General features: G+C 33.8%; 1 protein-coding gene across 19 annotated transcripts in view; it reads right to left on the reverse strand.

Annotated features, from left to right (window-relative positions):
* BAZ2B (bromodomain adjacent to zinc finger domain 2B) overlaps nt 1-27,037 on the reverse strand; it is a 438,023-nt gene that overhangs the window by 45,267 nt on the left and 365,719 nt on the right. For 11 of the 19 annotated variants that reach the window (XM_040476372.1, XM_040476370.1, XM_040476371.1 and 8 more), the window contains 10 exons: nt 25,282-25,347; nt 23,558-23,623; nt 21,875-21,919; nt 21,599-21,631; nt 20,295-20,360; nt 9,616-9,756; nt 6,965-7,219; nt 6,011-6,225; nt 5,006-5,080; nt 3,957-4,200 (listed from right to left, as the gene is read on the reverse strand). In XM_040476372.1, coding sequence (XP_040332306.1) covers nt 3,957-4,200; nt 5,006-5,080; nt 6,011-6,225; nt 6,965-7,219; nt 9,616-9,756; nt 20,295-20,360; nt 21,599-21,631; nt 21,875-21,919; nt 23,558-23,623; nt 25,282-25,347 — 1,206 coding nt within the window. The remainder of the gene's footprint in view (nt 1-3,956; nt 4,201-5,005; nt 5,081-6,010; nt 6,226-6,964; nt 7,220-9,615; nt 9,757-20,294; nt 20,361-21,598; nt 21,632-21,874; nt 21,920-23,557; nt 23,624-25,281; nt 25,348-27,037) is intronic. The other 8 variants (XM_040476381.1, XM_040476383.1, XM_040476378.1 and 5 more) reach the window with 2 other exon arrangements.

Below are 27,037 nucleotides of genomic sequence, written 5' to 3' on the forward strand. Positions count from 1 at the left end.
CTTCTTAGGTCCTAAAATATTTATTATTTTTAAAAGCTTTTAAACTGTTTTCTCACATGAATGACAAGATATACATTTTCCAGGGTTTTGGTCAATGAAAACTTACTATCTAATTAACTCTATAATTCAACACTCATAAAAAAATAAAGTACTACTTTAAATAATACATCTGGTCTAAAAAACATTAATGATGATTTTTAAATAATTAATAATGATTTTTAAATCCCCCTTTAAAGAAAAAAGAAATGTATAGTTTGTTAATTTTCCATGTGAGAAAAGAAAGCTAGACAAAACAAATAATTTCTGTAAATAAACTCTAATTTAGTGGGATAACTACCCAGTAGAATACACTGAAATCCCACTAGAGAATTTTAAAATTTATGAGAGTTAACATTGTAAAGCAATTTATACCATTAAGTGCTGAAGAGTGATACTAATTCTATGAAAAGGTGATTAATATTGGTCAGAAAGTTTTAATTCCTGCTATGGAGACAGCTCCACCTGGCAAATGAAGCAGATTGGTTATAAATGGTATCTTTTGTTTGAGTAATTACAATTCTGATATCCAAATTATATACCCTTCACATTATTTGTCACAGCATGAAACATACGATCAAGTGGTTTCAAAACTACAACATTATGAAATAATTGATTTATGCAAGGAATCTCAATGCAGTCTCTTTTCCGGATTGGTACTCAAAGAAGTAAAGCTTATTCTAGTGATTTTTATCATTTTGGTTTAAATATAAGATGGAGAAGAATTTATGAAAACATTTTGCATGTATGCTGTTTTTACTTAAGGGAACTGTATAGCATATCATCTTGTTAATTCCTCCACATTATCCAGATGCAGTCAAAATTTTGATTCAGTAATTTATCATTGGTCTTGATTAGACATTATTTTCACACATTCCATCAATAAATTCATCCCTCTAAATCTTTTTTCTTTAATTCTCCAGCAGTACTTAGTTGATGCAGGAAAGGAAAATAGTTCTTTCTAGACTTTCTTAGCTAAATACTCCTGACATTGAGGGCAGAAGGAATGGTTGACGGTAAATTCTTTTTTGAGTGCCATTCTGCAGCCTTATCAATATTTCTAGCATTCCTTACTGGTAAAAGGTAAACCTCAACCTGTATCTTCCTCTTATACATGTCCATTTCTGTGGCTTATGGTAGTTTCCCTTAAACACACACACACACACACACACACACACACACACACACACACACACACACACCCCTCTATGGCCTTGCCTTCTTTTCTGTAGGCAACTCTTCAAAGCTAGCCCATCCACCTTGACTGAATCCCCTCCAAAATCATTAGGGACCTTACACCATTAAATATTTTCTTCTCTTTATTCTTCAACCCCCCATCCCATTTTATTGACTCCTTCCCTTCAACCAAAAATTATCTCACGTCTTTCACATCTGAAAAATCCTTGGTCTTAGGAACTACCCTTTCTGCTAAGTCACAATGCTTAAAGCAGTCATATTCACTTTCTCACTTTCTAATTTTTCTCAGTCACAGCCTGGCTTCTGCTCCCATTCCTCTAATGAAACTGTGCTGGCTTTGGTTACCAATGGCATCTATGTTACCAAATCCAGAGAACACTCTCAGTCCTAACAGCACTAGATTCCTGCTGCCTTAACACTGTTTATCACTCCCTCCTTTTTGAAATGCTTAATTTTCTGGGCTTTTATTACTACATGACTAGAAAAGAGTTAACATTATGGGTCTGCCTGCTATCCTTTGAAAGGATGCTCACAAGTTTGGCCCTTGGTGTCTGGGAACTTGGATTTTGAAGGGTTTCCTTCATTCTGATAAGACTGGCTCACTAAACTGATATAACAATGTGGGTCATACTTTTCTTCTGTGAGTCTGGAATTTTGGCACATGCTATGCAGGGGGTGCCCATGTGACAGGCCTCGTTAAAAACACTGGGCATCAAGTCTCTAATGGGCTGCCCTAGTATATAACATATTTCTTATATGTCCCAACTTATTGCTGGAAGAATTAAGCCCATTCTGTGTCACTCCCCTAGGAAAAGACTTGTAGAAACTTGAGCCTGGTTTTCTCTGGATTTTGGCCCATATGGCCTTTTTTCTTTGCTGGTTGTGCTTTGTTCCTTTTGCTGTAAGAATTCATAGGCATAGCATGACTAGATTCTGAGTTCTGTGAGCTCTCCTTCTGAATCACAGATTCTGGAGGTGGTCTTGGGGATCCTTGACCCCCTATAGAAGTCTTCTACCTCACTGACTACTCCTTCTCCAGCAAAAAGCCTTGTGAGATCTTAAATATTGACGTTCCCTTGGGGTTCCAACCTCAGTCCACTACTCTTTTCACTAAATCAATCCTCCTGTGAAAACTTATCTACCTTATGACTTTAAATTATTGTTTAAATGCTAATAACTCCCAGATCTATATTTTAAAGACTAACTTCTTCAGGCTTCAGGTTTTTTAAGTTTATGTATTTGACAGAGAGAGAGAGAGAGAGAGAGAGAGAGAGAATGAATCCCAAGCAGGCTCCTCATGACATGGGACTCAAACCCACAAACTGTGAGATCATGACCTGAGCTGAAATGAAGAGTCCGATGCTCAACTGACTGAGCCATTCAGGTACCCCTGGGCTTCAGATTCTTAAATCCAACTGACTTCTCAAGTTCTGCATAGGCATCTCCAATTCAACATATCTAAAATAAGCCTACCATCATTTCCTATCTTCAACTATCTGTACTTCCTCCCCTCCTCCTCTATCATCTATTTACTCTGCTTCTCCTGATTTCTCTCAGTTAATGGCAACAATATCATGCAGTCTCCCAAACCAGGTAGTTGGGAATCAATCCTTCCCCTCTGTCAATCTACACAGCCCATCTTCAAATACTACTCATTCTTCCCACTGAGTATTTATTGAGTCCTTTCCTCCTTCTTCATCCCAACTACCATTGGTCTAGTTTCAGACCCCCTCACAATTCATCTAAACTATGGCAATATCTCATGACTGATCTTCCCACCTCTGATCTTGCCCTACCCAAATCTATATCTATATTCCACTATATATAGTCACTTAAAACTCAAGTCTGACTATGCAACTGCTTCACTTATAACCCTTCAATGGTTCCTATCACCAAAAAAAGTATAAAAGCCTAGTTCACAGCTATTGGATAGGAGCCTGTCTAGTACCATTGAAGCACTTGTAATTCCCTTAAAGCAAAAAAGCATGTTGTGGTTTCAGGCTTCTGTGCCTCATGCTGTTCTCTCTGCCTGGAACATTTCTACAGATTCTTCCCCAGGCAACATGGAGCCCACTTTGTAGCCTCAGCTAATGAGTCCACAAAGCCTTTGTGAGAATTTAGTCCTCCAAAGGTTAAATGCCCTTCCTTTGTACTGTATAGTACATTGTAAATACTGCTATCAAATCAGTGAACACTTAACACATTACATTTGGTTACTGCAAATCTTCCTCAATGAGAGCATAAAATGAGAGGGGATTTTCAGTGTCTTAATCATCTTTGGTCAAAAGTGGCCAGAGCTAGGCACATAATAAACTGGTATTTAAGAAATATATCAATCTCACTACACCTGACAACACTTTTAAGGCATGAAGAATTTTACAAATGTAAGATATGATGCCAATAGATAAAAGAGAATACCTGAAATTAAGAATCCACCTAGTTCTCTGGAGAATGCTCAAATCATTATATAAAAAGAAAAACCTCACTTCTTTTATTCAGTATAAGTGCCTTCTATGTGTAGGCACTATATTCAATAGCGACCTGATTGTCACAAAAAACTGTGAGGTGAATATTGTAACATACAGTTTTCAGAGGAAGAAACTGAGGCTGGTAATTGTCAAAATGGAGTTTGAACACAAATCCATTGGACTCCAAATTCTGTGTTATTGTCCCAATATGTTGTGCAATATTAGTTGAGTTTAAAATCAACCTAATTTGATTACCTCATCTTCACAGATATCAGTCTTCTTTCCTTTTTTGTCTTCTTTATCTTCTTCATCCTCATCATCTTCATCAGCTTGTTCATCACTATCATCATCATCATCATCATCAAAATCACTGTCTCCTCCCTTCCTTCTTCGTTTGCGTCCTGGTGTGGGGGTGCCCAATGGATGCTGTTCTTCTCCAAGATCAATGCCACCTGACGTGTCTCTTTTGCCTGTTTTCTTAGCATGAATGATTCTGAGCCTTTAAATATGAAAAAAAAATGATGATATGGAAGAAAAGCCTTCTCTCTGTATTTTTTAAAAAACATGAGTTTTAAATAAAAATACCATAAGGTATTTTTGCCAGTAAGGAATAAATCAATGACAGTGAAAATTGGAATTAAGGAAATTTAACAAATATGTTTCCTGAAATTATAGAATATATTAACTTTCAAGAATTATTCAGGATATCCCTTTGGAATTAGAACACATTTAAAAAAATAAAACTTAGAAGGCTGAAAAGATTAACTCTAGCAATGGCCAAGTGATAATTCCTGATCTCATACTATCAGACTGAATAAATTTCAATTCAAATTGCTGCAAAGAAACTACCCTTTTAACATAGAAGTTGCATAATTTCCTGGCAGGAGGCTAATTAGGTTTTAATGCTGAATACATTTGGATATGTTAGACGCTCTGTAAAAGCAAACTTTAATTAGAAGGCAATTTTTAAAAAGAAGTAGTTCCAAACAGATTCTATTTATGACAAAAGCAACCGGATGGCAACAACAATCTTAGAAAATGTGATTGTTTGACTTCTTTGAAATAAAGATAAATGGACTGTCTTCTAAGTTTGAAGAATATGAGCTTAATGAATCTCATTATATCTCTTGTCCATTGTAAATTCTGACCCTGAGTTTCATTAACTTCACATCTCATCTTAATTAAGCTGTAACTTTTCTAATTCTTAGATGAAGTTAAAAGTCTATCTTTGCAATTTCTATGTTTTACAGGGGAATTTGTACAAATGAAAACCAGTAAACTAATTTTAATAAAACAGGACTTACTTGCGAAGTTTACCTTCTACTACCCATTTATCTCTCCTCAGGTTTGACATATAATCAATGTTCTTGTCAATTTCACTGTCAATGCAAAAATTCATTAGAAGACATAAATTAATTAATTATGTGACACTTTGATAATCTGATTTGGTAATAAGCAAATTGATAGTTTTTCGTTAGTAAAAATAATGATTGCCTATGAATAGCAAAAATAATTGAAAATTATATTAATATATTATCATAGCTTAGAGACATAGAGAAAACTTAAGATGTCCAATAATGGTAGAAATGCATGGCTCCAAAATATTTTGATTGATCCTTTTCATACAAAGGTAAAAGACTAAAACTAACATATTTAAATCTGTAAATAACAAATAGCAAGAACAAGATGAACATGGATTCATTCACCAAATCTTGAAATACTAGAGTGGAGAACTTACTTTGACTCTTGAATGAGGTTAAGTACTTTAAAAAAAAGCACAAATAAATTGATAAACTAAAATTATTAATATTGAATTAGCACATAATAAAATAAAAAGTAGCCAGGTAATTCTAGGAATGCCTTACTAAGGAAAATCAGGTTGTCATCCATGATTGAAAGATGTCAAAAAAAGAAAAATTCTGGATTCTTTCATTGGTGCTGGATTCTGGCACCACAGCAAAAATAAAAAAGCAAAACAAAACATTTTTACATTTCCATATATAATTAACAAAATTATTATATAAACAAAAGACTATATTTATAGTCTTTTAAATATAGTTTAAAATAAATATAGTTTATTATATAAACAAAGACTATATTCAGTATGATTCCAATTTTTTAATAGACTTCAAAGAAATACATTAAGATATTATTAGCAGTAATTATCTCTGAATGGTAAGATTAACTGTAATTGTTTTCTTTGTGTTACTCTGTAATTTCAAACTTTCTGTAAGAAAATTTGTATTTGTGATTAGACAAACTCAAAACAGAAAAGAATCACCAACAGAAAAGTCTGGGTATATGCTTACCTCACCACACTCTTACTGCATGCCAGTTCATTGATCAGGAAAGCTAAGACTGAGGCTTTCTGTGCTGGAGTATGAGCCTGAAAAGCTTTGGTTTTCAGGCTTTCTGTAAGCTCAGTTTGTCCACAATGGGCTTCCATAAAAATCTGCAAGATCTCGGAAACATTGTCTCGGTTCACACCAACATTCAGCAAATGTTCTCCAAGAGCTGTTTTGGCCTATAAAAGTTTGGCATTTTTATCAGTATTGATCGTAGCCATTCGTAACATAAAAACAGTAAGATTTTAAAATATCGATATCACATGATATAGATATTACTGACAAGGACTTTATTCACATTCGATCAGTAGCGCTGTGGGGAGTAGGTTCCACAGCACTAGTACTGTGGTGTCACGGGTTCTATTGCCTGCTATACTGAATGGATAGGGAAATGGAGGAGTAATTAACAGGCACATCTGGGAGCTTCTCACTGTACAACATATCAAATGTGTATCTTAGTTGAAATTAAGATAAATGTTAACGTATTGGGTATCCACTGAGCACTACAGAGTTTTCATGTGCTGGTCTGTAGATGCTTTGATTAGCCTGAGTTATTCACAGTGATTCAGAGAGAACACAGTATAGTTTTGGAAAGCACGCATAAGTTCTAATTGCTTTATGAATTATGAATCCTGTTTTGTTTAATATCACATGGGTATTTCCTTAAGTCAACTTGGTTTTTGCTGTCAGCTAGAGAAAAAGAGGAATTTGGGAATGATCTATATTCCTTAGGTTCTGTGAATCAGATTTTTCTAGGTTTGTACCAATTTAACCTGAAGCAAATCTACATTTAACTTGGTGAGACATGTGGAAAAAAACTGGATCAGTCTATACAACCTTCTGCTAATATGCTAACACCAGCTAACAATTCACGGATAGTACAAATTTTTAAAAAATTTATATTTTGTTTTTTTTTACCTTGTATCCTGTAATTAGACCTGGATCACATACAGCAGCTGAGAGGAGCCTCACAAGCAAGTCTTGTACTTCACCCATGCTGTCCCCTATATTTAGCAATCCCTCTTGAAGAACACTCAGGTTTGGAACATCAATATTCACATCAAAGCCCAAAACTTTACCAAAGTTTCGTAAGAACTGCACCACCATGAGACAGTCTGAAAATGTACTTCCAGAGAGAACAAGTCCTGGAATACGAGGCAAATCTGGCAAAGGCTGAAAATAAAATAAAATAAAATAAATAATAAATAATTTAAAAGCCATGGTTTTATATCTTCTGAGGTAAAACAGTTTGCTATCTTTCTTTTTCCTGTATTATACAACAGTGATTTTCCCTCTGGATTTTAAATCCCCTGGGGGCATTTCTACAACCCCATGGTATTAAGTATAGATAGGTTCTTGATTGCAAGTAATCAACAATAAATTTTGGTTGAACTCAACATGAACTTAGATTTCTGCAAAAGAGAACACTAACTTTAATTAACTTACATATTTATAAAACATAGTTTATATAGCTGGAGCAAAAATTAGATAACATAAGGAACAATTTGGGGGTGCCTGGGTGGCTCAGTCGGTTAAGCAACTTAACTCTTGATCATGGCTTAGGTCATGATCTCATGATTCATGGGTTTGAGCCCCGCATCAGGCTCTGTGCTGAAAGCATTGAGCCTACCTGGGATTCTCTCTCTCTCTCTGCCCCTCCCCCCACTTGCTCTCTTTCTCTCTCAGAACAAATAAAAATAAACTTAAAAAAAAGAAACATTTAATTCAGAGACTTTTTTCTTGAACCTTATCATACACACACATTTCCATATGATTTTAAAAATGTATATGACAAAGCTAACAAAAGTAAGGCTTAAAATGAACATATATTTGATACAGTGCATATGGATTTAAATAAAAAGAAAGATGCAGAAAGATAAAGCTCATTTGATGTTAAAAAATATTTACTCACTATGAAGCTTATTAAATCTGTTAACTACTGTATATTCCCATTCTGGGCTTAGGAAATTTTCAACATCCAACTGAGTAAACCTAGTATGTATACTTTCACTTTTATTTACAAGCATTTATGCTAAGTAAATAAATAGAATATTAATACAATTAAATCCTCACTAGAGTGTTAAAAGTTTGCTTTAAGCACTTTATTTTGTTTTTGTTTTTAGTTTGTTTTTTTTTTTTTAATATTTATTTATCTTTGAGAGAGAGACACAGTGTTAGTGGAGGACAGGCAGAGAGAGAGGGAGGCACAGAATCCAAAGCAGGCTCCAGGCTCTGAGCTGTCAGCACAGGGGCCAAACTCATGAACCGTGAGATCATGACCTGAGCCAAAGTCAGTCACTTAACTGACTGAGGCACCCAGGCGCCCCACTTTAAGCACTTGAGAAGAGAGCCTGCATAAATCAAGAGACAATCACTATTTGTATATCAGATGACTATGGCATATAAGTAAATATAGATGCTATTGATCAAGTATAATAGTATTAAGATAATATTGTAGAGATGATATGCAGTATTGATATAATTCTCTAGAAATACCATCTTCTTAGCTATAGTCAAACAAAATGGATCTCTATTCATAAAACATGTGAAATCATGCCCGATACCAAGATTATTTTGCTCTTTCCACATGTTTACTTATATATGTTTACTTTATTATATATATATGAATATATTTTAGCCACATTACATGTCTGTGAAGCATGATAGAGGAGAAAACACATATGAGGTATTTTGGCTGGATATACTTCCTGGCTTTCAGTGTAATAAACAGTATGAACTCTGGAATTGAACAAACTAGAGACTGAATCCAAGTTGCCATTTATTAGCAAGTTTGATCTTGGGCAAGTTCCTTAACCTCTTTGTGTCTCAGTTTTCCCATCTGTAAATGGCCATAATAAATACCAGTTCCACAGGACTATGGTGAGGATTAAATGAGAGAATTTATAAAGCACTTAGCACACTGCCTGGCATGTAGCAAACATACTCAAAAGTTAGCTATAATTACTAAAGCATTGAAGGAGATTATAGATTATAAACCTTAGTTTATATAAATATCTATAGGGGCGTGGTGAGGAGTTAGAGATTTCTGTACCTAAATGCCTGGAAAGAATCAAATGACACATAGAAATCCTATCTACTTCTATAATTCATCTTTACGGATTTCTTCAGTATTTCTACTTAAATTTAAAAAGGTTTAGGGGAGCCTGGGTGACTCGGTGGGTTAAGTGTCCAATTCTTGGTTTGGGATCAGGTCATGATCTCATGGTTTGTGAGTTGAAGCCCACCTCAGGGATTCTCTCTCTCCCTCTCTCTGCCCCTCCCTGGTGCATGCTCTCTCTCTCTCTCTCTCTCAAAATACACAAACCTACAAAAATAAAAATAAAAAGATTTACAGTGTTCCATTTATGTACTAAGAAGTACCATTATTAGCATAGGAGCTCTAGAGAGGTTTATTGGTGGCCATCCAGGAAACACAGATTGACCTAGACATGGAAATGTACGGCTCTGGTTAAAAACAAAAGGCTTTCATAATGGCAACTCTGGCAAAGGAATCAGGTGAGATACAGAAAAATTAAATTTATTAATGAAATGGTTACATAATAAATTACCTTTTGGTCTGCTAAGCACATGTCTTCATTAGGCTTCTTTAGTTCCTTTGCCATTTCTAATTCTAATCTTCGTTGCTCCAGTTTACGCTCTTTATTTAATCTTTTCTCATCACGTTTTTCTTGCTTCAGCCGTTCTTTTTCCTTAAAAATAAAACCATGTCCAAAAGTCTCTTTAATCACTGGATGTGTCTGAAAAATCTCCAGTTAACATTTAAAAAGTTAACAAAGTGTTATTATTTCCACAAACAGAATTCCCCTAAGAGATTTAGGAATAGACTTTGAACTACATAGAAACAATGACTTATTTTGCTTTTTAGTGTTTTCACCCTTTGAATTTCAAATAGTCTTATGACTATATGTGTGTGTGTGTGTGTGTGTGTGTGTGTGTTTATATTATCGATACTAGTTTAACTCAGATTATTCCATTATTCAGAATTTATTCAATCCTTCCCCAGGTTACAATAAGAGAATGAAATACTTATTAATAAGAGCAGATATATAAAATGCACATGGCTAAATAAATAAAAAATATGGTTAGTTAGTATTAATACAAGTTTTTGTGTAGCTCTAGGAAGCAAGGGAGGATTTACAGCATGAAAGCAGAAGCAACATGCTTGAATTGCAAAAGCAGTTCTTTCAAAGTGCATTAGCTAGTCTTAAGATAGCACCTGAAACAAAATCAAAATATTATTTGCCACTATAAACAACACTTAAGGGAATGTAAAATGGATTCTGAAGGCAATGCCAAAAGCATTCAAAAAATATTTTCAGTAATGACAATAATATGGAAATAACTGTCCTGTCTCCCTGTTGTAGGAGATGACACTCTGCTGGAAGAAGAAGTCACGATATTTTCTTTAATAGTATTAGTGTCATTATTTTATTGCCATGCCTCAAATACAATTCTTATTTAGAGGAGAAATAACAGTAGAATCATCAGGCGGTTCTAACCTACTATCTCACACATTTGACACATTAATGATGGGTTTACTTTTGTAAAGCAGGTCATGTCTCTTTCTTGATTAAAAATCTTTCAATTTTGTTTTTAATTTTTAACAAAATAAAGTCCAACTCTTTACTTTTGAATTAAAACTCTTCTTTTTCAATCTTATCTCCCATTTTTGTAGTTTATGTGGATTTAGTCCAACTATTTGCTATTCCTGATGAACATCTTGTTTCCTTACCTTCTTATATTGGTGCGCTCCAATCAGGAAGGTCATTACTCCCACCTAGTGGATCTGAATCCTAGTTAAACACTACCACCTCTTCTCTATTATCAATTTATCTTAATTCTCACAGCCCAACCTATAATTTTAACATTGCACTTATTGCTTCTTATTCTATAGTAGCATTTTTGCCCATATTCTAGCTATCTCTGTTTCCATTATCATGGCTAAGACAGCACATTGAGTGCTATGCCACAAGGAATAGGGGTAGGTGGGGGACAGAGAGGACTGGAGAGGATATATTCCAGGCAGAGTAGAGAAAGCACAGTGTATCTGAGAAATTGCTAGTAGTTTCCAGGGTGGAGTGTAGGTTGCAGGTTGAACAGGTGCTGAGTATCATGATACAGAGCCAGAGGCTGGGTCATGAGAGCCTTTTTATATGATATGCTCACGTCACTGCTCATTTTTATACTGCCTCTAAATTTCTGGGTTACTGGTTCAAGCAGGCATTTGGAAGGAAAATGTTAAGGAAGCTACTCTGTGAGATTATTGACACCAAAAAAGCGCTACAACTAATCTTATTGATTACAACTAAAAGTTTCTGAGGGTCTAATACATAAAATATACACAATTAAGATGCAACATTCCCACAATGCAGTATAGATTTTTCAAATCAAATTATCATTGGTAGAACAATTTTTTCCCAGAGTTGGATTTTCAATTTATAAACACATGAAATGTTGCTCTAAGAATTTTTCCAGGGAAGGGAAAACTTTTTGGTCACTCAACAGAATAATGAATTATAATCACCAACAGAAAAAACAAATGTCTCATAGATTTCAAAGTGGCTGGTGTAAAATTTTCTACTATATAGGACTAACCCAGAATTCTAATCATTAAGAATCTTAATGATGTTCATAACAGTAATTACAAAACTAAAAATTGAGACTAAAATTCACTAAAAACTGTTGAAAATGGTCACCATTTCTTCTCAAAAAGAGAGAAAGGGCATGTGTGACACTAATGCTCTCTTTGTTGTGCCAACTTCACATTGGTGGCAATCTGGGGGTATGTAACACTTCAATGATACATCAACAATGAGTTAAAGCGCATTTCCTGTCATGAGGTAAATATGCCTGACATTCTTGAATACCAGTTTTAGCTAGTGATAGGCAGTATTTTTTCCAGTTAAAAGCATGGCTATAATATGGAATAGAGAGTAAAATGACATCAATTTTTAAGATAAAACAGAGCTTTCCAAGAAATGTTAGAAATTTGTAGGACCTTTATTACTTAAAGACAGGTATCCATTCTCATCTTGAAGTATTAGGGATACTTCTCAGGAAAGATGAAGTTTCTAAATGCAACGAATTTGGTGAATTTACTCACTAATTTATTTAATGAACCTTAATGAACTGTATAAGACTAATATAAATCCTGTGGTTCAGATACAAGATAACTTTCAAAGAACTAGAGCTTCTGGGTCCCCTCAACAATCAACTAATATTTAAAATGGTTTATAAAGACAGTCATGATCTAGTCCCACACAAGTTTTGGTCTCCTATGTCATGATTCCCAGTTCATTTCCCATGCTCTGGTTACATTGTGTGATACACCTGTGTTGAGAAGATAATGTAACCAGATTGAGGCATTGTTTGGAGGAGGAGGAGGGGGAGGATGATGCTGATGAAGAAAAAGGACAAGGAGGAGGACAGGGAGGAAGGGGAGAAGTAAAGAGAAAAGGAGGAGGAGGAGGAGAAGGAGAAGAAGGAGAAAAGCAACAAAGCCAAGGTAGGTGCATACATATGGTGAAAACTAACTCCCTCTTTGCACCTTCCTCCTCTCTGACCCACAGGTCATTTTGAGTTACAACACTGTACCTTTGTATACGCCATCTCCTCTGCCTGTAATATACAACTTCTCTTCCTTAACACAGAAATAAAGCCTGGTTTTTATTCTCCTCATAACTACTTCAGGCATTTTAATATTTCTCTTTTGGGGGGCTCCCATATAACTTAGCACTTATTGCACTGTGTGACAATTACTTGTCTAAACTTGATCTTTTCCGCTTTAGTGTAAGCTTCTAGAGGTCAGAGGAACAAACTTATTCACCTATTTCTTTATGGACCTATTCAGTTCCCAGGAGTACAATCTGCCAGACACTTCAATGAAGTTTTTAATGATTTTATCTTTCTCCTGATCAAGCCTGTATGAGTTCAACTTTCCTCTCCCACTGGTCTCAATATTGTTCTTATTTCCATCTACAATAGTTGTCATATGTCTTTAACAGAAATATTCAGTGTGCCTTAGCAAATAAAAATTATTTAAACATTGATTAATTTGCTGAATGATTAATTCCACAAATGCCATATAAATAATGATGTTAACATTTGTACTAGTCATTAAACATATTTGATAGTCAATTTTTTCCTCTACTTTTTACATTTCATTCTGTGGACAAACATAATTGATGTCTTCTATTTTCAATTACACACAAAAGCAGATTTTAATACAAATTAATAATATTCTACTTATATTTGCAAATTTCAAAATATCTAAGACATATTTCCCACATCTACTCCAAAATTATTAATTTCTTAATCATTTCAATTGCATACATTATGATTGGATGTGCTTGCAAATACACCTTCCCCATATCAAAATTAAATAGATTTCTTATTATCTGATACTTTTTTTCAGAAACTAAAGTTTAAAGTGGGTGTGCTATTTTAGGCCAAATTTAAAGATGTTTAAACTTGTGTAGTATTCTCTCTTCTAGAACTGATATACTGTTTGAAAGAGAAATATTTACCAACTTTTCACCCAAGCCTTTTCATGATATAATATTATGTTTTGTTGCTATGTCAAATACTAGGATTTCACAATGGAACTTTCTGATTTTGCAAGGACATTTCACAACAAACCATTTGACCTAGCAGAGAAGATTTAATACACCTATCACAATATGAAAGGAATGGTAAAACGTATTTTACATTAACATTGGTTAGACTTTAGGGAAATAACTGAGATTGCCTACAAATGACTAAAAAATATAGCTCCTGACTATATTTTAGATTGACTGTCAATGACGATAAACATTAGTATGGTTTCTCTTAATTTTTTTTTTGGCCTTCGTCCTCCTACCCCCTCTAGTTTTCTAGATGTAGAAATTCTTTTTTTTTTTTAATGTCTATTTATTTTTGAGAGAGAGACAGAGTGTGAGCAGGGGAGGGGCAGAGAGAGAGGGAGACACAGAATCTGAAGCAGGCTCCAGGCACAGAACTCGATGAGGGGCTTGAACTCACAAGCTGTGAGATCTTGACCTGAGCCGAAGTCAGATGCTTAACTGACTAGACAGGTGCCCCTAGACGTAGACATTCTTGAAGTAAATGAATTCTTGGAATATAAATAATGTATAATAAAATATTAATTTGTTCATCTTATAGTAATGGAATTTTCTGTATCAAAATATTACTGATATCTTAGTTAAGAAGTCCTTTAAATTTCATTTCAAAGTTGAAACACCTTTTCATAGCAAACGCATTAAATTTTGATTATCCTAAATAGCCCAAAATACATAGGGTGAAAATTTCAAAATCAGTTTTTTACTCACATAAAAAGATTACTTTATGGACTCTCAAGGCATAAATGACAGTATTTACAGAAATCTGTAGCACAACAATAAATGTATGAAATAAATTTATTCTATTTTAGTATTATAGAAGTTTAAAAACCAAACAATGGATGTGGTAGAATGACCTGCTATTGTAAACTTTTACAACTTATCAGATTGCAAAATAGGACATTTTTAAGAGACCATGTTGCAAAGATGCCTATGTTTTTTGCATTTTACGATGCTACTGGGTCTCTTAGGTGTTTGTTCTGGGTATAATTGGGAGAATACATTTCTTTTGACAGCAACTTGCACTTAAGTTTCAAAGATATAAATATAATTTAAGAGACACAGGTTTACCTCAGGGTGCAGGAAGAATACAAGTATAAATAAGATTAATAATATAAGCCATTTATAGAAGACAGATATAAAGATTAAAAAGAATATTGTTTTATGGTAACATGGAATGTGAGTAGAACAATCAGGGTAATTTTTTTTTAAAGGGGACTATTTTTACATTTAAAATATTATGAAAATTATGTTTAAGCAAATGAAAAACTTATGAATCATATGACTGAAGAGACTCTTACTTTTTATACTTTAATAATAATTTTACTTTATATGTGTAATATAATGATATTTAAAAAGAATAAAACCTCCCAGTTATTGTATTTTCTCAAAATCCACCACAGTATTACATAAAAGTCTGTACTTACTTTAGATTATGTATCTACTGTATAGAATAGTTTCTGTTATACAAATGTCTCCTAAGTTAAAGTCAAAATTGTTAATAATTCTTGAGTCAGATAATCAGATTTTAATATATCTAAATTAAGTTGATAATAATTTCTCAAAAATTAAATTTGTTATATGACATTTAGTATTTTATTGTGCAGTTAACATAAAATCATTTCACATTTGTTAAAATTAAAGTGCATTATAAGTACATTGTATAAGTACAATATACACTTACACCATATATTTACAATGTCTTCAACTGAAAAATGGGTTTGCTTAAACAAACCCACCTGCATATACAATTCTACTTTTTATTTTCATTTTTCACTAACTCATGATTAATATAAATATAGGATTATAAAATAGTCTCATGACTTGAATCATGGGTGGGGAGGTGGGAGGGAGGGGTTATACATTGTTTTCTGCTTTTAAATTGTTTATTAGGTAACTTCTGAAACCTGAACTATTCTATTTTATGGTTTTGTTTCTTAAAGTGCTGACACAGTCATTCTGTGATAGCTGTATGTTTAACAACCTTTTGTAGTTTATTGATCCTTGGAGGGAGACATACAAAAGATACTAATAATTACTATGGTTGATTATTCAGTTAATATGAGTAAAATATTTATAAATTTGTGACTGGTATAATTTGAAGTTTTAATAAATGAAACAGGAGATTTTGAGCTACTTTGTCACATTGCTTAAATCAACCTCTTTCTGGTGCTTAGTAATAATGAAAGCATATGGGTCTCATATGATACTTGAATTATACTAAGAAATAACCCTTTTTCATTCATGAGACTATTCTTTCTTACATTTTCTTATAAAAATATTTATAAACTATGATGATATGCTCATGACCCTTTAAAATTAATAAGAGAGGGGCGCCTGGGTGGCGCAGTCGGTTAAGCGTCCGACTTCAGCCAGGTCACGATCTCGCGGTCCGTGAGTTCGAGCCCCGCGTCAGGCTCTGGGCTGATGGCTCACAGCCTGGACCCTGTTTCCGATTCTGTGTCTCCCTCTCTCTCTGCCCCTCCCCCGTTCATGCTGTCTCTCTCTGTCCCAAAAATAAATAAACGTTGAAAAAAAATTTTTTTTTTAAATTAATAAGAGAGTAATAACAAGTAAGATAATTTACAGAAGTCTGAATATTCTTACTAATTGCAGATGTATATTAAGGAAAATCTATAGAAATTGGGATTACTTCAGTAAAAATTTATTGAGTTAATACTAAATCTAAAAGTAAGATCATTGTAGTGTACACAGAGAAACATAAAAGTGATGTTTGTGTTACCTTCTTACTTTGATGGATATAGGGAATTTCTTGGAATAATTTCAGATGTTATAGATTTTTAACTAACAAGGTGAAAGTAATTCATTTTTTTAACCTCAAGTCTTTAAACATTAATCATAGCATTTGCAATTTTGTTTATCCTCTATATTTTTATTTCTTCACAATAATTAAATGTTAAATGCAATAATTAAATGTTAGAATCAAGGGTTACATATTGGCCAGTTCAGAATTTTTTTTTAATATTTCCTTAAATTTTATTTATTTATTTATTTACTTACTTATTTATATTTTTATTTTAGAGAGACAGATTACAAGCAGGGGAGAGGGGCAGAGAGAGAGAGAGACACAGTCTTAAGCAGGCTCCTTGCTCGCACAAAGCCCAAGGCAGGCTCGATCCCATGACCCTGGGATTGTGACCTGAGCTAAAATCAAGAGTTGGACGCTCACCTGATAGAGCCATCAAGATGCCCTCCAGTTGAGAATTTTTAGTTGGCCCTGCCTAGGTATCATATGACTTTAACTTTGTAAAAAGTTTGTTCTTTTAATAGTTAAAAATGGAAAAAAATATATAGGTAATAGGAGACAGAATATGAAGCCAAGATATGACCATTATTGGCATTAAAGTTACATCCTTTGCATGTTAAGTAATAATAAGGAAATAGACAAGTGCCTATAGGAATATTTTGTTAATATTCACTGAGGTGGCAAGTTCTTATAAAGATTTGATGAAGATTTGGATTGCCAGTAAAAACATATACCTAGTTAATGCTTAACTGTTAACACTGTAAAGTTTTATCTCTCTGATATGCTAAAAAAACATCATTAATATTTATTTTGTTTTTCCTGCAGTATCTAATCTAATGCTGTCCACAAAATAATAGTTAAAGAAATTAAAATAAATATTTAGTTGATCACAGATCTATAGGTACCATTCAGTAGAGGAACAAATCAGAATAACTGGTAAAATTATCTAGTTATCAGAGGCTAACAACATTTAAAAAAATTTTTTCTAATGTTTATTTATTTTTGAGAGAGACAGAGACAGAGACAGAGCATGAGAGGTGGAGGGGCAGAGAGAGGAGACACAGAATCTGAAGCAGGCTCCAGGCTCTGAGCTGTCAGCACAGAGCCTGATGTGGGGCTCAAACTCAGAGTGCAAGATCACGACCTGAGCCAAAGTCAGAGGCTTAACTGAGTGAGCCACCCACGTGCCCCAGGATAACAACATTTTAGGAGATCAGTTTTACCTATGGGATTCTCTCATATATTCCAATAAAGGACTATTTGTGATATATGTTATTCTATTGCTATTTTAAATAATGGTTCTTTGGATGTTTAGCTTTAAGAAGGAAAATCACCTAGAGTAAAATAAAAGATTTTACTGTTATTACATAAAGAGAATTATATTGACAGAAAACATAATAATGTATTCATTCTTTAATGATTTTTTTATCGTCAATTTGTTTTCTTTAACTGCTACTTTCATTTTTATTTCATTCATTCATTCATTCAACTATAATTTTCTAAGCTCCAAACATATACAAATATATACAGTGGCAGACAAGACAGACAAGATTCCTGTCCTCACAGATCTTACCCTCCTGGGAGGAAACAGACCACAAACAAGTGCAAAATAAGTAAGATGATGGAACGGAGGTCCAGAAATGGGGTATAAAAAAGGCAACATTAGGTGTTCTAGGAAGGCCTCTTTGACATGTTAACATTTGATCTATAACTAAACAGCAAATGAGGAGGGCCTGGGTGGCTCAGTCAGTTGAGCGTCTGACTTCGGCTCAGGTCATGAGAACTTAGGCTCAGGTCATGATCTCACAGTTGGTGGGTTCGAGCCCCACATCAGGCTCTTTGCTGACCGCTTGCTCAGAGCCTGGAGCCTGCTTCAGATTCTGTGCCTCCTTCTCTCTCTGCCCCTCCCCCACTCATGCTTTGTCTCACTGTTTCTCAAAAATAAATAAATGTAAATTAAAAATAAATAAATAAATAAACAGCATATAAGAACCACTTGAATATTTGGTGTAAGAACAGCAATGGTAAAAACCCTTTGTCTAAAATAATAAAAAACAAAACTGATTGAAATACAGTACTTAAGAGACAAACTGTCTGAGGTAAAGTTGGAATGAGAGGTCAGAACATGTGGGACTGCTTTGTCATGGTGAGGAATTTGGACTTTATTACAATGGCAATGAGAAGCCACTGGAGAGTGTTAAGATGTAACCTGGTTTCCTTTCTGAAAAGATCACTCTGGCTGCTCTGTAGAGAATACCTTAGAGAGTACTGAGGAAACCAAGAATGAAAACAAGGGAAGGCAGGTTTCTTGCATTATTGTGCTTTATATTAGTACTTTATATTTATAAAGTAATATATATTATTCTTGGTATATTATTCTTGGCATGTTGCCTCTCTATATTAGAAATCTATAATGATAGTTTAAGCCAGAGCTGAGGACAAAATACTGAAATACAGGCCTCTCAACTTCTAGATCAAACAGTGTCATTTTCATTAATTGTCATTTATTTTTTTTTTAATTTTTTTTTCAACGTTTATTTTTTATTTTTGGGACAGAGAGAGACAGAGCATGAACGGGGGAGGGGCAGAGAGAGAGGGAGACACAGAATCGGAAACAGGCTCCAGGCTCTGAGCCATCAGCCCAGAGCCTGATGCGGGGCTCGAACTCACGGACCGCGAGATCGTGACCTGGCTGAAGTCGGACGCTTAACCGACTGCGCCACCCAGGCGCCCCTTAATTGTCATTTATTAAATGCTTATCTCACTCGATAATCTTATAATCCTAGGAGGTAGGTATCATTATTATCTCAATTTTAAAGAACAGCCTCAAGAGGTAAAGCAAGTTGGTTCAGAGTTGGCATGGGAAATCTGAGTCTCTCATACTCCAAAGCCCTGGATATAGTGGCCATACCTCTATTTAACTACTTTAATATACAATGCATTCCTTTGTAATATATATTTTAACCTTTAACTGATTTCTATTATGTTCTAAATAAGCTCATCTTGACTTATTTCAATACTTTTCTTATTCTGAATTGTCTGTTAAAAGTCTATTTTAAGGAAAGTACTTGGGGGCACCTGGCTGGTTCAGTCAGAGGAGCATGTGACTCTTGATCCTGGGGTCATGAGTTCGAGCCCCACCATGGTTGTAGAGATTACTTAAATAAATAAAACTTTAAAAAAATAAGGAAAGTGGGGCGCCTGGGTGGCTTAGTTGGTTAAGCGTCCGACTTCGGTCAGGTCACGATCTCGCGGTATGTGAGTTCGAGCCCCGCGTCGGGCTCTGTGCTGACTGCTCAGAGCCTGGAGCCTGTTTCAGATTCTGTGTCTCCCTCTCTCTCTGACCCTCCCCCGTTCATGCTCTGTCTCTCTCTGTCTCAAAAATAAATAAACGTTAAAAAAAAAATTTAAAAAAAAATAAAAAAATAAGGAAAGTACTTAGGTCCAATTTTACACACAGAAGAGTAAAGAATAATTCTGAAAGCAGAAGTCCACGGTTGATCTGACTAGGGTTTGCGTTAGGACTTGTTTAGGCATGCTGTAATATTAATTTTGTGAAACTCTAGTTACAGTATTAAATAACTACTTTTATCCAAAGGAATGCCGGTCACTACATTAAAAAAAGATAATTAAAATCTCAGCCGAGGAAATGAACACATACATCGGAATCCTGCCTACGTTCTTTCACGTTCTAACAGTTATTATTTAACATTTGGTTTGCTTATGAAAGCCATTAAATCGCGACAAACCTATGTCCTGAAAAACTCACATTTAGAAAGACCATTATTTTAGGAAAAAATAGGTTTTTTTCTTAGATAATATTTTTTTAGAAACATGAACTTACTTCTGCTTTTTTACGAGCTTCCATAGCTTTCATAAGCATCATATGTTGTCGTCTTCTCTCCCGTTCCTATTAGGCCAGATAAAATTAGCAAAATAACTCTAGTTAATGGTTTGATTTTGAAATGGAAAAACAAAACAAAACAAAACAAAACTCAGTATAGCATGTTTAGCATTTATAGACAAGTCACAGTAAATACTAAATATAAGACAAGAATGGCCAGTCTGTGCATGTTTTAGTTCAGGTTTAGAAAGCAAATACAAGAACAATCAAAAGCAAAAAGGTAAAGCAATGAACATGGAGACAGTGTAAACAGAAGCATACAAGATTTACTTATGGTCAGTTGTGATGCTCCTTCAAAAGCTGGCAGAACAAAAAGCATAATGGTTGGCTGGAACAGGTCAGTTACCTTACATCTGCTATTAGAAAAGCCACAAATATGTACTAGAGGCCAATTAAACTAAAGGCTGTATTGTTCTTAAATTTTTAGATCAGGCAGAAATTTATAATCACTTTCGCTTCATGGTTTTAGAATTAGTTATTTTTATTTCAAGTACGCTATCATTTTGTAAATTCAATAAGCCACCGACAAATTAGAAAGAGTTTTTTAAAGCTTTTATACCAATTTAGTTAAACTAGTCGTGGTTCATATACAAGCACCAATGAAATGGGGTATTCCTGGTTACTGATGTCTGCCACCTGATGCGCTAGGTAAGACCATAAAAGCTGCACCATGGGCTAATAAATGGAATCTAAAAGGCAAAGTATGAAAACAAGGTAAGCACTAGTTTTGTTTGATAATCTCATTTTATTTTAAAATAAAAAATCAGATAGTTATATATCTAATCATTTCTTTTTGTTTAAAAGTATTTGGTCCCCCCAAAGGGATGTTTCTAAAATTATTTCTAAAATTTGTCTATCAAACCGGAATATATTTCATATTCTCTCATCAACCTAACTCAAAATTCCCATTGTATTCAATGGCAGTTTTGCATCTAGAATTGATGGGAGAATATGGGTCATTATCACATCTAATTGTATAGTGATCCAACTTTCATTGTGACATCAGTAATGTAAATTTTTAGACAGCAGCCTTATATAAGGCTTGCACAAATCAATTAAAAATCCTGGACATGTATCATACTTCTTTATAGACAGACAAGCAGATGTATGCAATGCACTGTGCTGTAAAGCCATGCAGCAGTATGTAATATGACAGCAGCCAGTGCTACACTTTATGCATTGCTATGACAACCATATCACAACCAAATCACAATGCGGTGTTAGATGTACAAAAATAAACATACCCATACCATATCTAGTCTATGCCTCTCCAACTCCTGGTAGAAAGAGTTGGCACAACATTATGAAACAGAAATCACAGAGTCATGAAACCAATTTTAAACCCCCCAAAAGACACCAATACCAAAGCAAGGCAATAAACTGTAAGATGAAGGAAAAACTTAAGCAGGAATTAAATTGGAAATTTTTAAGAAAATATTTTGAAGATTGTCCCCAAATCAGATTTAAGAAAAATCATAAAATGTACATTTTGACAATTGCATAACTGTATGTATACAGACCTGATGCTTTAGAAGAACGGCTTGTTGTCTTCTCATTTCTTTTTCCTTAAAAATAAGAAACTTTTAATATGCAATTTTTAGGGAAGATTTAGAACACAGTACAAATATTAAAAGTTTCTCTTCTGAGGTTCTATAGTCCTCCCTTAGGTCAAACCATATGAAATTGCAAATATTTAATCATTTTTTACTTATATGGTGGCAATTTCATATGGTTCTACATAATACAGAAAGATTGTATGACAGTAGCAAGGATATTATTTAGTAGCCATTTAAACTTAAAATACAATAACCTAATAGCACATTTCAATAGCACATTCACTGAATTGATTAGCTAGATGGTCAGATCATATAAGATACAACTGGCACGTGGACTTTTAAAATTACTTTAATACATTATGTAGTGCAACCTTCAAATCCAGCTGATTAGAACTCTGTCCATTCGGAACATAAATTCCCAAATAAACTCTATAATTAAAAGCATCTATATCATTTCTATACACTATCTATGAATGAAAGTAACAAGAGACTAAGAGATCAGTTTCAGATTTTCATGCTCAGCTATAATGCAGGGCACTACCCCAAGGGGGTCAGGCTTAATGCAAACAATTCTATGAATATCATCAATTGAAATATTCTTATAGGGGCGCCTGGGTGGCGCAGTCGGTTAAGCAGCCGACTTCAGCCAGGTCACGATCTCGCGGTCCGTGAGTTCGAGCCCCGCGTCGGGCTCTGGGCTGATGGCTCGGAGCCTGGAGCCTGTTTCCGATTCTGTGTCTCCCTCTCTCTCTGCCCCTCCCCCGTTCATGCTCTGTCTCTCTCTGTCCCAAAAATAAATAAAAAACGTTGAAAAAAAAAATTAAAAAAAAAAAGAAATATTCTTATAAAGGTAAAAATCTACATGATATTAATATCTTTTTTCTAAAGAAAAAAGTAACAGAGTCCAAGTAGAAAAGGTAACAAATAGTTCCCCGGCTTTATAAGATATAATTGTGTCAGCTCCTGGAACCAGTAGGGCTTCATTTCACTCAGCAGTCCTTTCAGTAATCAATTATGAGAAAAAGTGGAAGGTGAGGGGTGGAATGTGTATGTTTCTATGTGTGTCTTGGGGAGGGTTGTGGGGGGGGGGCGGCGTTCACCTCTCTAATGCTTCACAACAGAAAATCAAAACCAAAACATTATAGTAATTAACAATGGCTAATTTCATTATTGGTAAGTAACAGTTGCTAAAATTAGATTTTTATTTCTGTAGGCTTCTCACTTTTTAATAGTTAAAATAGTTGCTGGATATTAACCAAGATAAACTTGTAATCTAAGTAGAGAATCAGATTTGGAACACAATTTAAAACATAAACATCAACAACACAAAATAACTTTGGGAAGATCATTCTGATTCAGCAAAACTATATACAGGTATTATGTAATAGTTTGCATTTCTGATTTGATGTTTGCTACTTAAGTAAGAGCTCAAAGCATCACATAAAACCTGTATAAGGAAATAAAAAAACATATACATACAATATACATACAATAAAAGCACACATTATACACATATTGTATCTGTGCTAAACATTTTAAGATAATTATTTTGAGGAGAGCTATTATTTTTGTATAATTAATACTGGTGTAATAGCGTATAGTTTTTATTTTTGAAAAATAAAAACTCTGGTTCTCATCTAAACTAACCTTTATTCGTTTTTCGGCCTCCAATAATTTGGCATTTGCTGCTTCTTCCTTCTTTTTCTTTTTAGCCTGTGCATGCAAAACAGGTCTCAAAGTCATGCAACAGCACCACTACAACTTGAAAATAATCTCAGACTTAAAAATGGAGCTACATGCCTCACAGGTACAAAACAATATGTAACATATATGTAGACAATTACATACCCCCCACCAGTTAACATTACATTTAACATACTAATCTCATTTTTAATGTATAATTAGCATTAAGATATACAAAAGTTTTAAAATGTATAAAAGTATGTCAGCTTTTCCTCTCCAAACTCTGTTAAAAGTCTGAAATAACTAAGCATTGATGTTATTTTAACTTAACACTTAAACACGGAAAAAACCATTTTGTAGCATGTATTGCCTTTTTTATAGTTTTTAAAAGTAAAACATGATTGCTGTAGAAAGTTTAGAAAATGGGGTGGATTTTAACTGATAAAAAAGTTACTTAATGAATGAATCAGTAACATAAAAATGCACGTCTGTCCACTTTATTTGAAATTTCTTCAACACTTGAAATTTGAGATAAATCTGTTCCTCAGATGATTTAAATGACACATTAAATCTCATTTTCCCTAGCTGTGCCATGTGGTTAATTAAAGGTTTTTTTTTTAAATAGGATGGAAACATATTTCATGAAGCATATTTTGATTATTAAGATTGTGCCATCAAATTTGAGCTTCACAATCTTAAAGTCTTTAACTATCTTGCAGTTTTATAACTATCCAGTAGTTATTATCAGTTTACTTTAAGATAAGCATATTTACTATTTGGGAGGTTTTAAAATTAACTTGAAGGCAGTAAGGAAATATCTGTATATTTCTGGATGGAAAAAAACAAACAGAAAACCTCAATTATCTGGGGTCCTCAGAATTGTTTTACATAGCAATAGTTTTCTGAATAGCTGAGAGGTTATAATAATTTTAAACATTAAAAGTTTATTTTTACACTTATGGATGAAAATAATTTTGAGACCTATGCCTGTTTAGACATAGTACCACTAAACATAATTTAGCTTTTTCTTGATGACTCAGGACAATTGTTCTGAACATCAGTTATACTACACAGTTCAATAGAGTAATGTATTTTGGCCATTAAGGTGTTGAAAACTGCTTGCTATTCAACTAAAAATTACATGCTGTTGCTAGGTTTTTTAATTCCTATATATGCGGGTTGGAGTTTTTCTGCATTTTTCCCTTGCTGTCTTTTGGCTATTACTTCTGCTGTTGCCAACATATGTCTTTAGCCCTATTCCAGTAGCTTCAGGGGAAGGATATATTAGAAACCAGAAAATCAAGCTAGTTAAACTGTTTCTACATTTAAAATTTACTTTTACTTTTGTAATGTTTTATTTCTAAATTAAAAATAAATATCTAACTATATGTCCTAATGAGTTTTCTAAAAGTAAAGAATATGAGTTTTAGCACATGAACTTTATGACAACAATATTGTCTGCTCAGAGGTTTCCTCTTTATTTTGTCTTATTTTCTGGGTTTTTATTAGACTAATTAGGATTAGATCAACTTGCTACTTAAATAAGGTTCAGATAAGATCTTACTCTGCGTTACTTTTAAAGAGAATTTCTGATGAATGTATTAATTTGTATGAGTGAGAGAATATGTGGGTAAAATTTTTATTTTTGCAAACTTTAAGATATATTATATCAAATTTAAGAGCTCTACCTCTAGAATTTGCTGGGCTCGAAGTTCTTTTTCCATTCTGATTTGTTGTATTCTTTTAATTTTTTCCTGTAGAAAAAGTTATAATTTAAGACAATAAATATGTAGATGAACACATTTAAGCGGAATGAAATTAATTTAAGGTAAGTACACATTTACCAAAGGTTGCCCATGCTGGATCTAAAACTTAATGATTTAGTTTAGCATCACAAATATATATATATATTCATGTCTTAATAGGATTTTACAAAATTTATCAAAACAATATATAAAATACAAATTCTAACTAAGTATATAGAAGCCAGGTAAACCAAGGTAATTAAACTCATTTAGCCTGTTTGCAAGCATAAGTAATACCTACTTTGAAATAAATATGGGTCAGAATGATCAGAAAAAATAATACATCAGGAATCAGAAAACTTAAAGCTAGTTCTGAGTTACTGTCATTCATTATATGATCTTGAACATATAACTACTCTTGTATAAACAGGGAGAAGTGCTTACCCTTTACTCACTATGTCATGACACAATTACAATTCTTAAAAAAGCGTATAGTGCTATACAATTGTAATAGATTAACAATTTTTTCCATACCATAATTTCTTATTTCACATAGTGAATAACATGATAACATCACATTACAATAAGCTAAATTCAGAAGTAATCTAACATTATTTTAAAATGGGTCAACTACAATTTAACATTGTAAGGAATAATTCACACAACATACTAGGTATTCACATTGTCTAAATTTAATGTTCTAGTTATTGTTTTAGAATTCAGTGATCATGTAAATTTTGATAAGAATTTTACAGCTGATTTAAAATGATGCCATATGCTATAAGCACATTGTTAACAATTTCATGTTCATAAATCCCTTTGAAATTCCCAAATTGGCCCTGATAAGAATACGTAGTTTAAAAAAACCCAAAAAAAACAAAAAAAAACACCCCACCAACCCCAATTGTCCTGCTTGCAAGTTGCACTGTTCCTAGGATTTCTAGAACCAACCCATTTTACACTGCTTTCTATTACAATACCTACTCCAATCTCCGGATGCTAGTGTACCTTTTGAAGCTATGCTTTAACATGTTGTTTTTTATTAAATTTCTTTTTTTTTTTAATTTTTATGTAATTTATTTATTTAACTTACGTCCAAGTTAGTTAGCATATAGCGCAACAATGATTTCAGGAATAGATTCCTTAATGCACCTTACCCATTTAGCCCATCCCCCCTCCCACAACCCCTCCAGTAACCCTCAGTTTGTTCTCCATATTTATGAGTCTCTTCTGTTTTGTCCCCTTCCCTGTTTTTATATTATTTTTGTTACCCTTCCCTTATGTTCACCTGTTTTGTCTCTTAAACCCCTCAAATGAGTGAAGTCATATGATTTTTGTCTTTCTCTGACTAATTTCGCTTAGCATAATACCCTCTAGTTCCATCCACATAGTTGTGAATGGCTGCTTTAACATGTTTTTAAACTTACTCCTTTTTTTCCTCATACTAATGTTATTGATTCCCTGCAGGGCTCTCTACTGCAGGAAAAGGAGATTTCTGAAATTACTGTTCTGATTTTAGAAGACTGATCACATTCCATAATTTTGTTTTTGGTGATCCTACTTGGTATTGAATATTAATTGTAGCTTGCCAAACATAAAAACCCAAGAGTATCTTTTATTTCATTCCAGTCTTAGAGAAGGCTGTACTTGATCCACACTTGATATATTTATTTAGTTTAGAACTTGAGACCTAAGTAAA

This window comes from Herpailurus yagouaroundi, unplaced genomic scaffold, assembly GCF_014898765.1.
Source record: "Herpailurus yagouaroundi ecotype Mexico unplaced genomic scaffold, PumYag 140, whole genome shotgun sequence".
Lineage (NCBI taxonomy): Eukaryota > Metazoa > Chordata > Mammalia > Carnivora > Felidae > Herpailurus > Herpailurus yagouaroundi.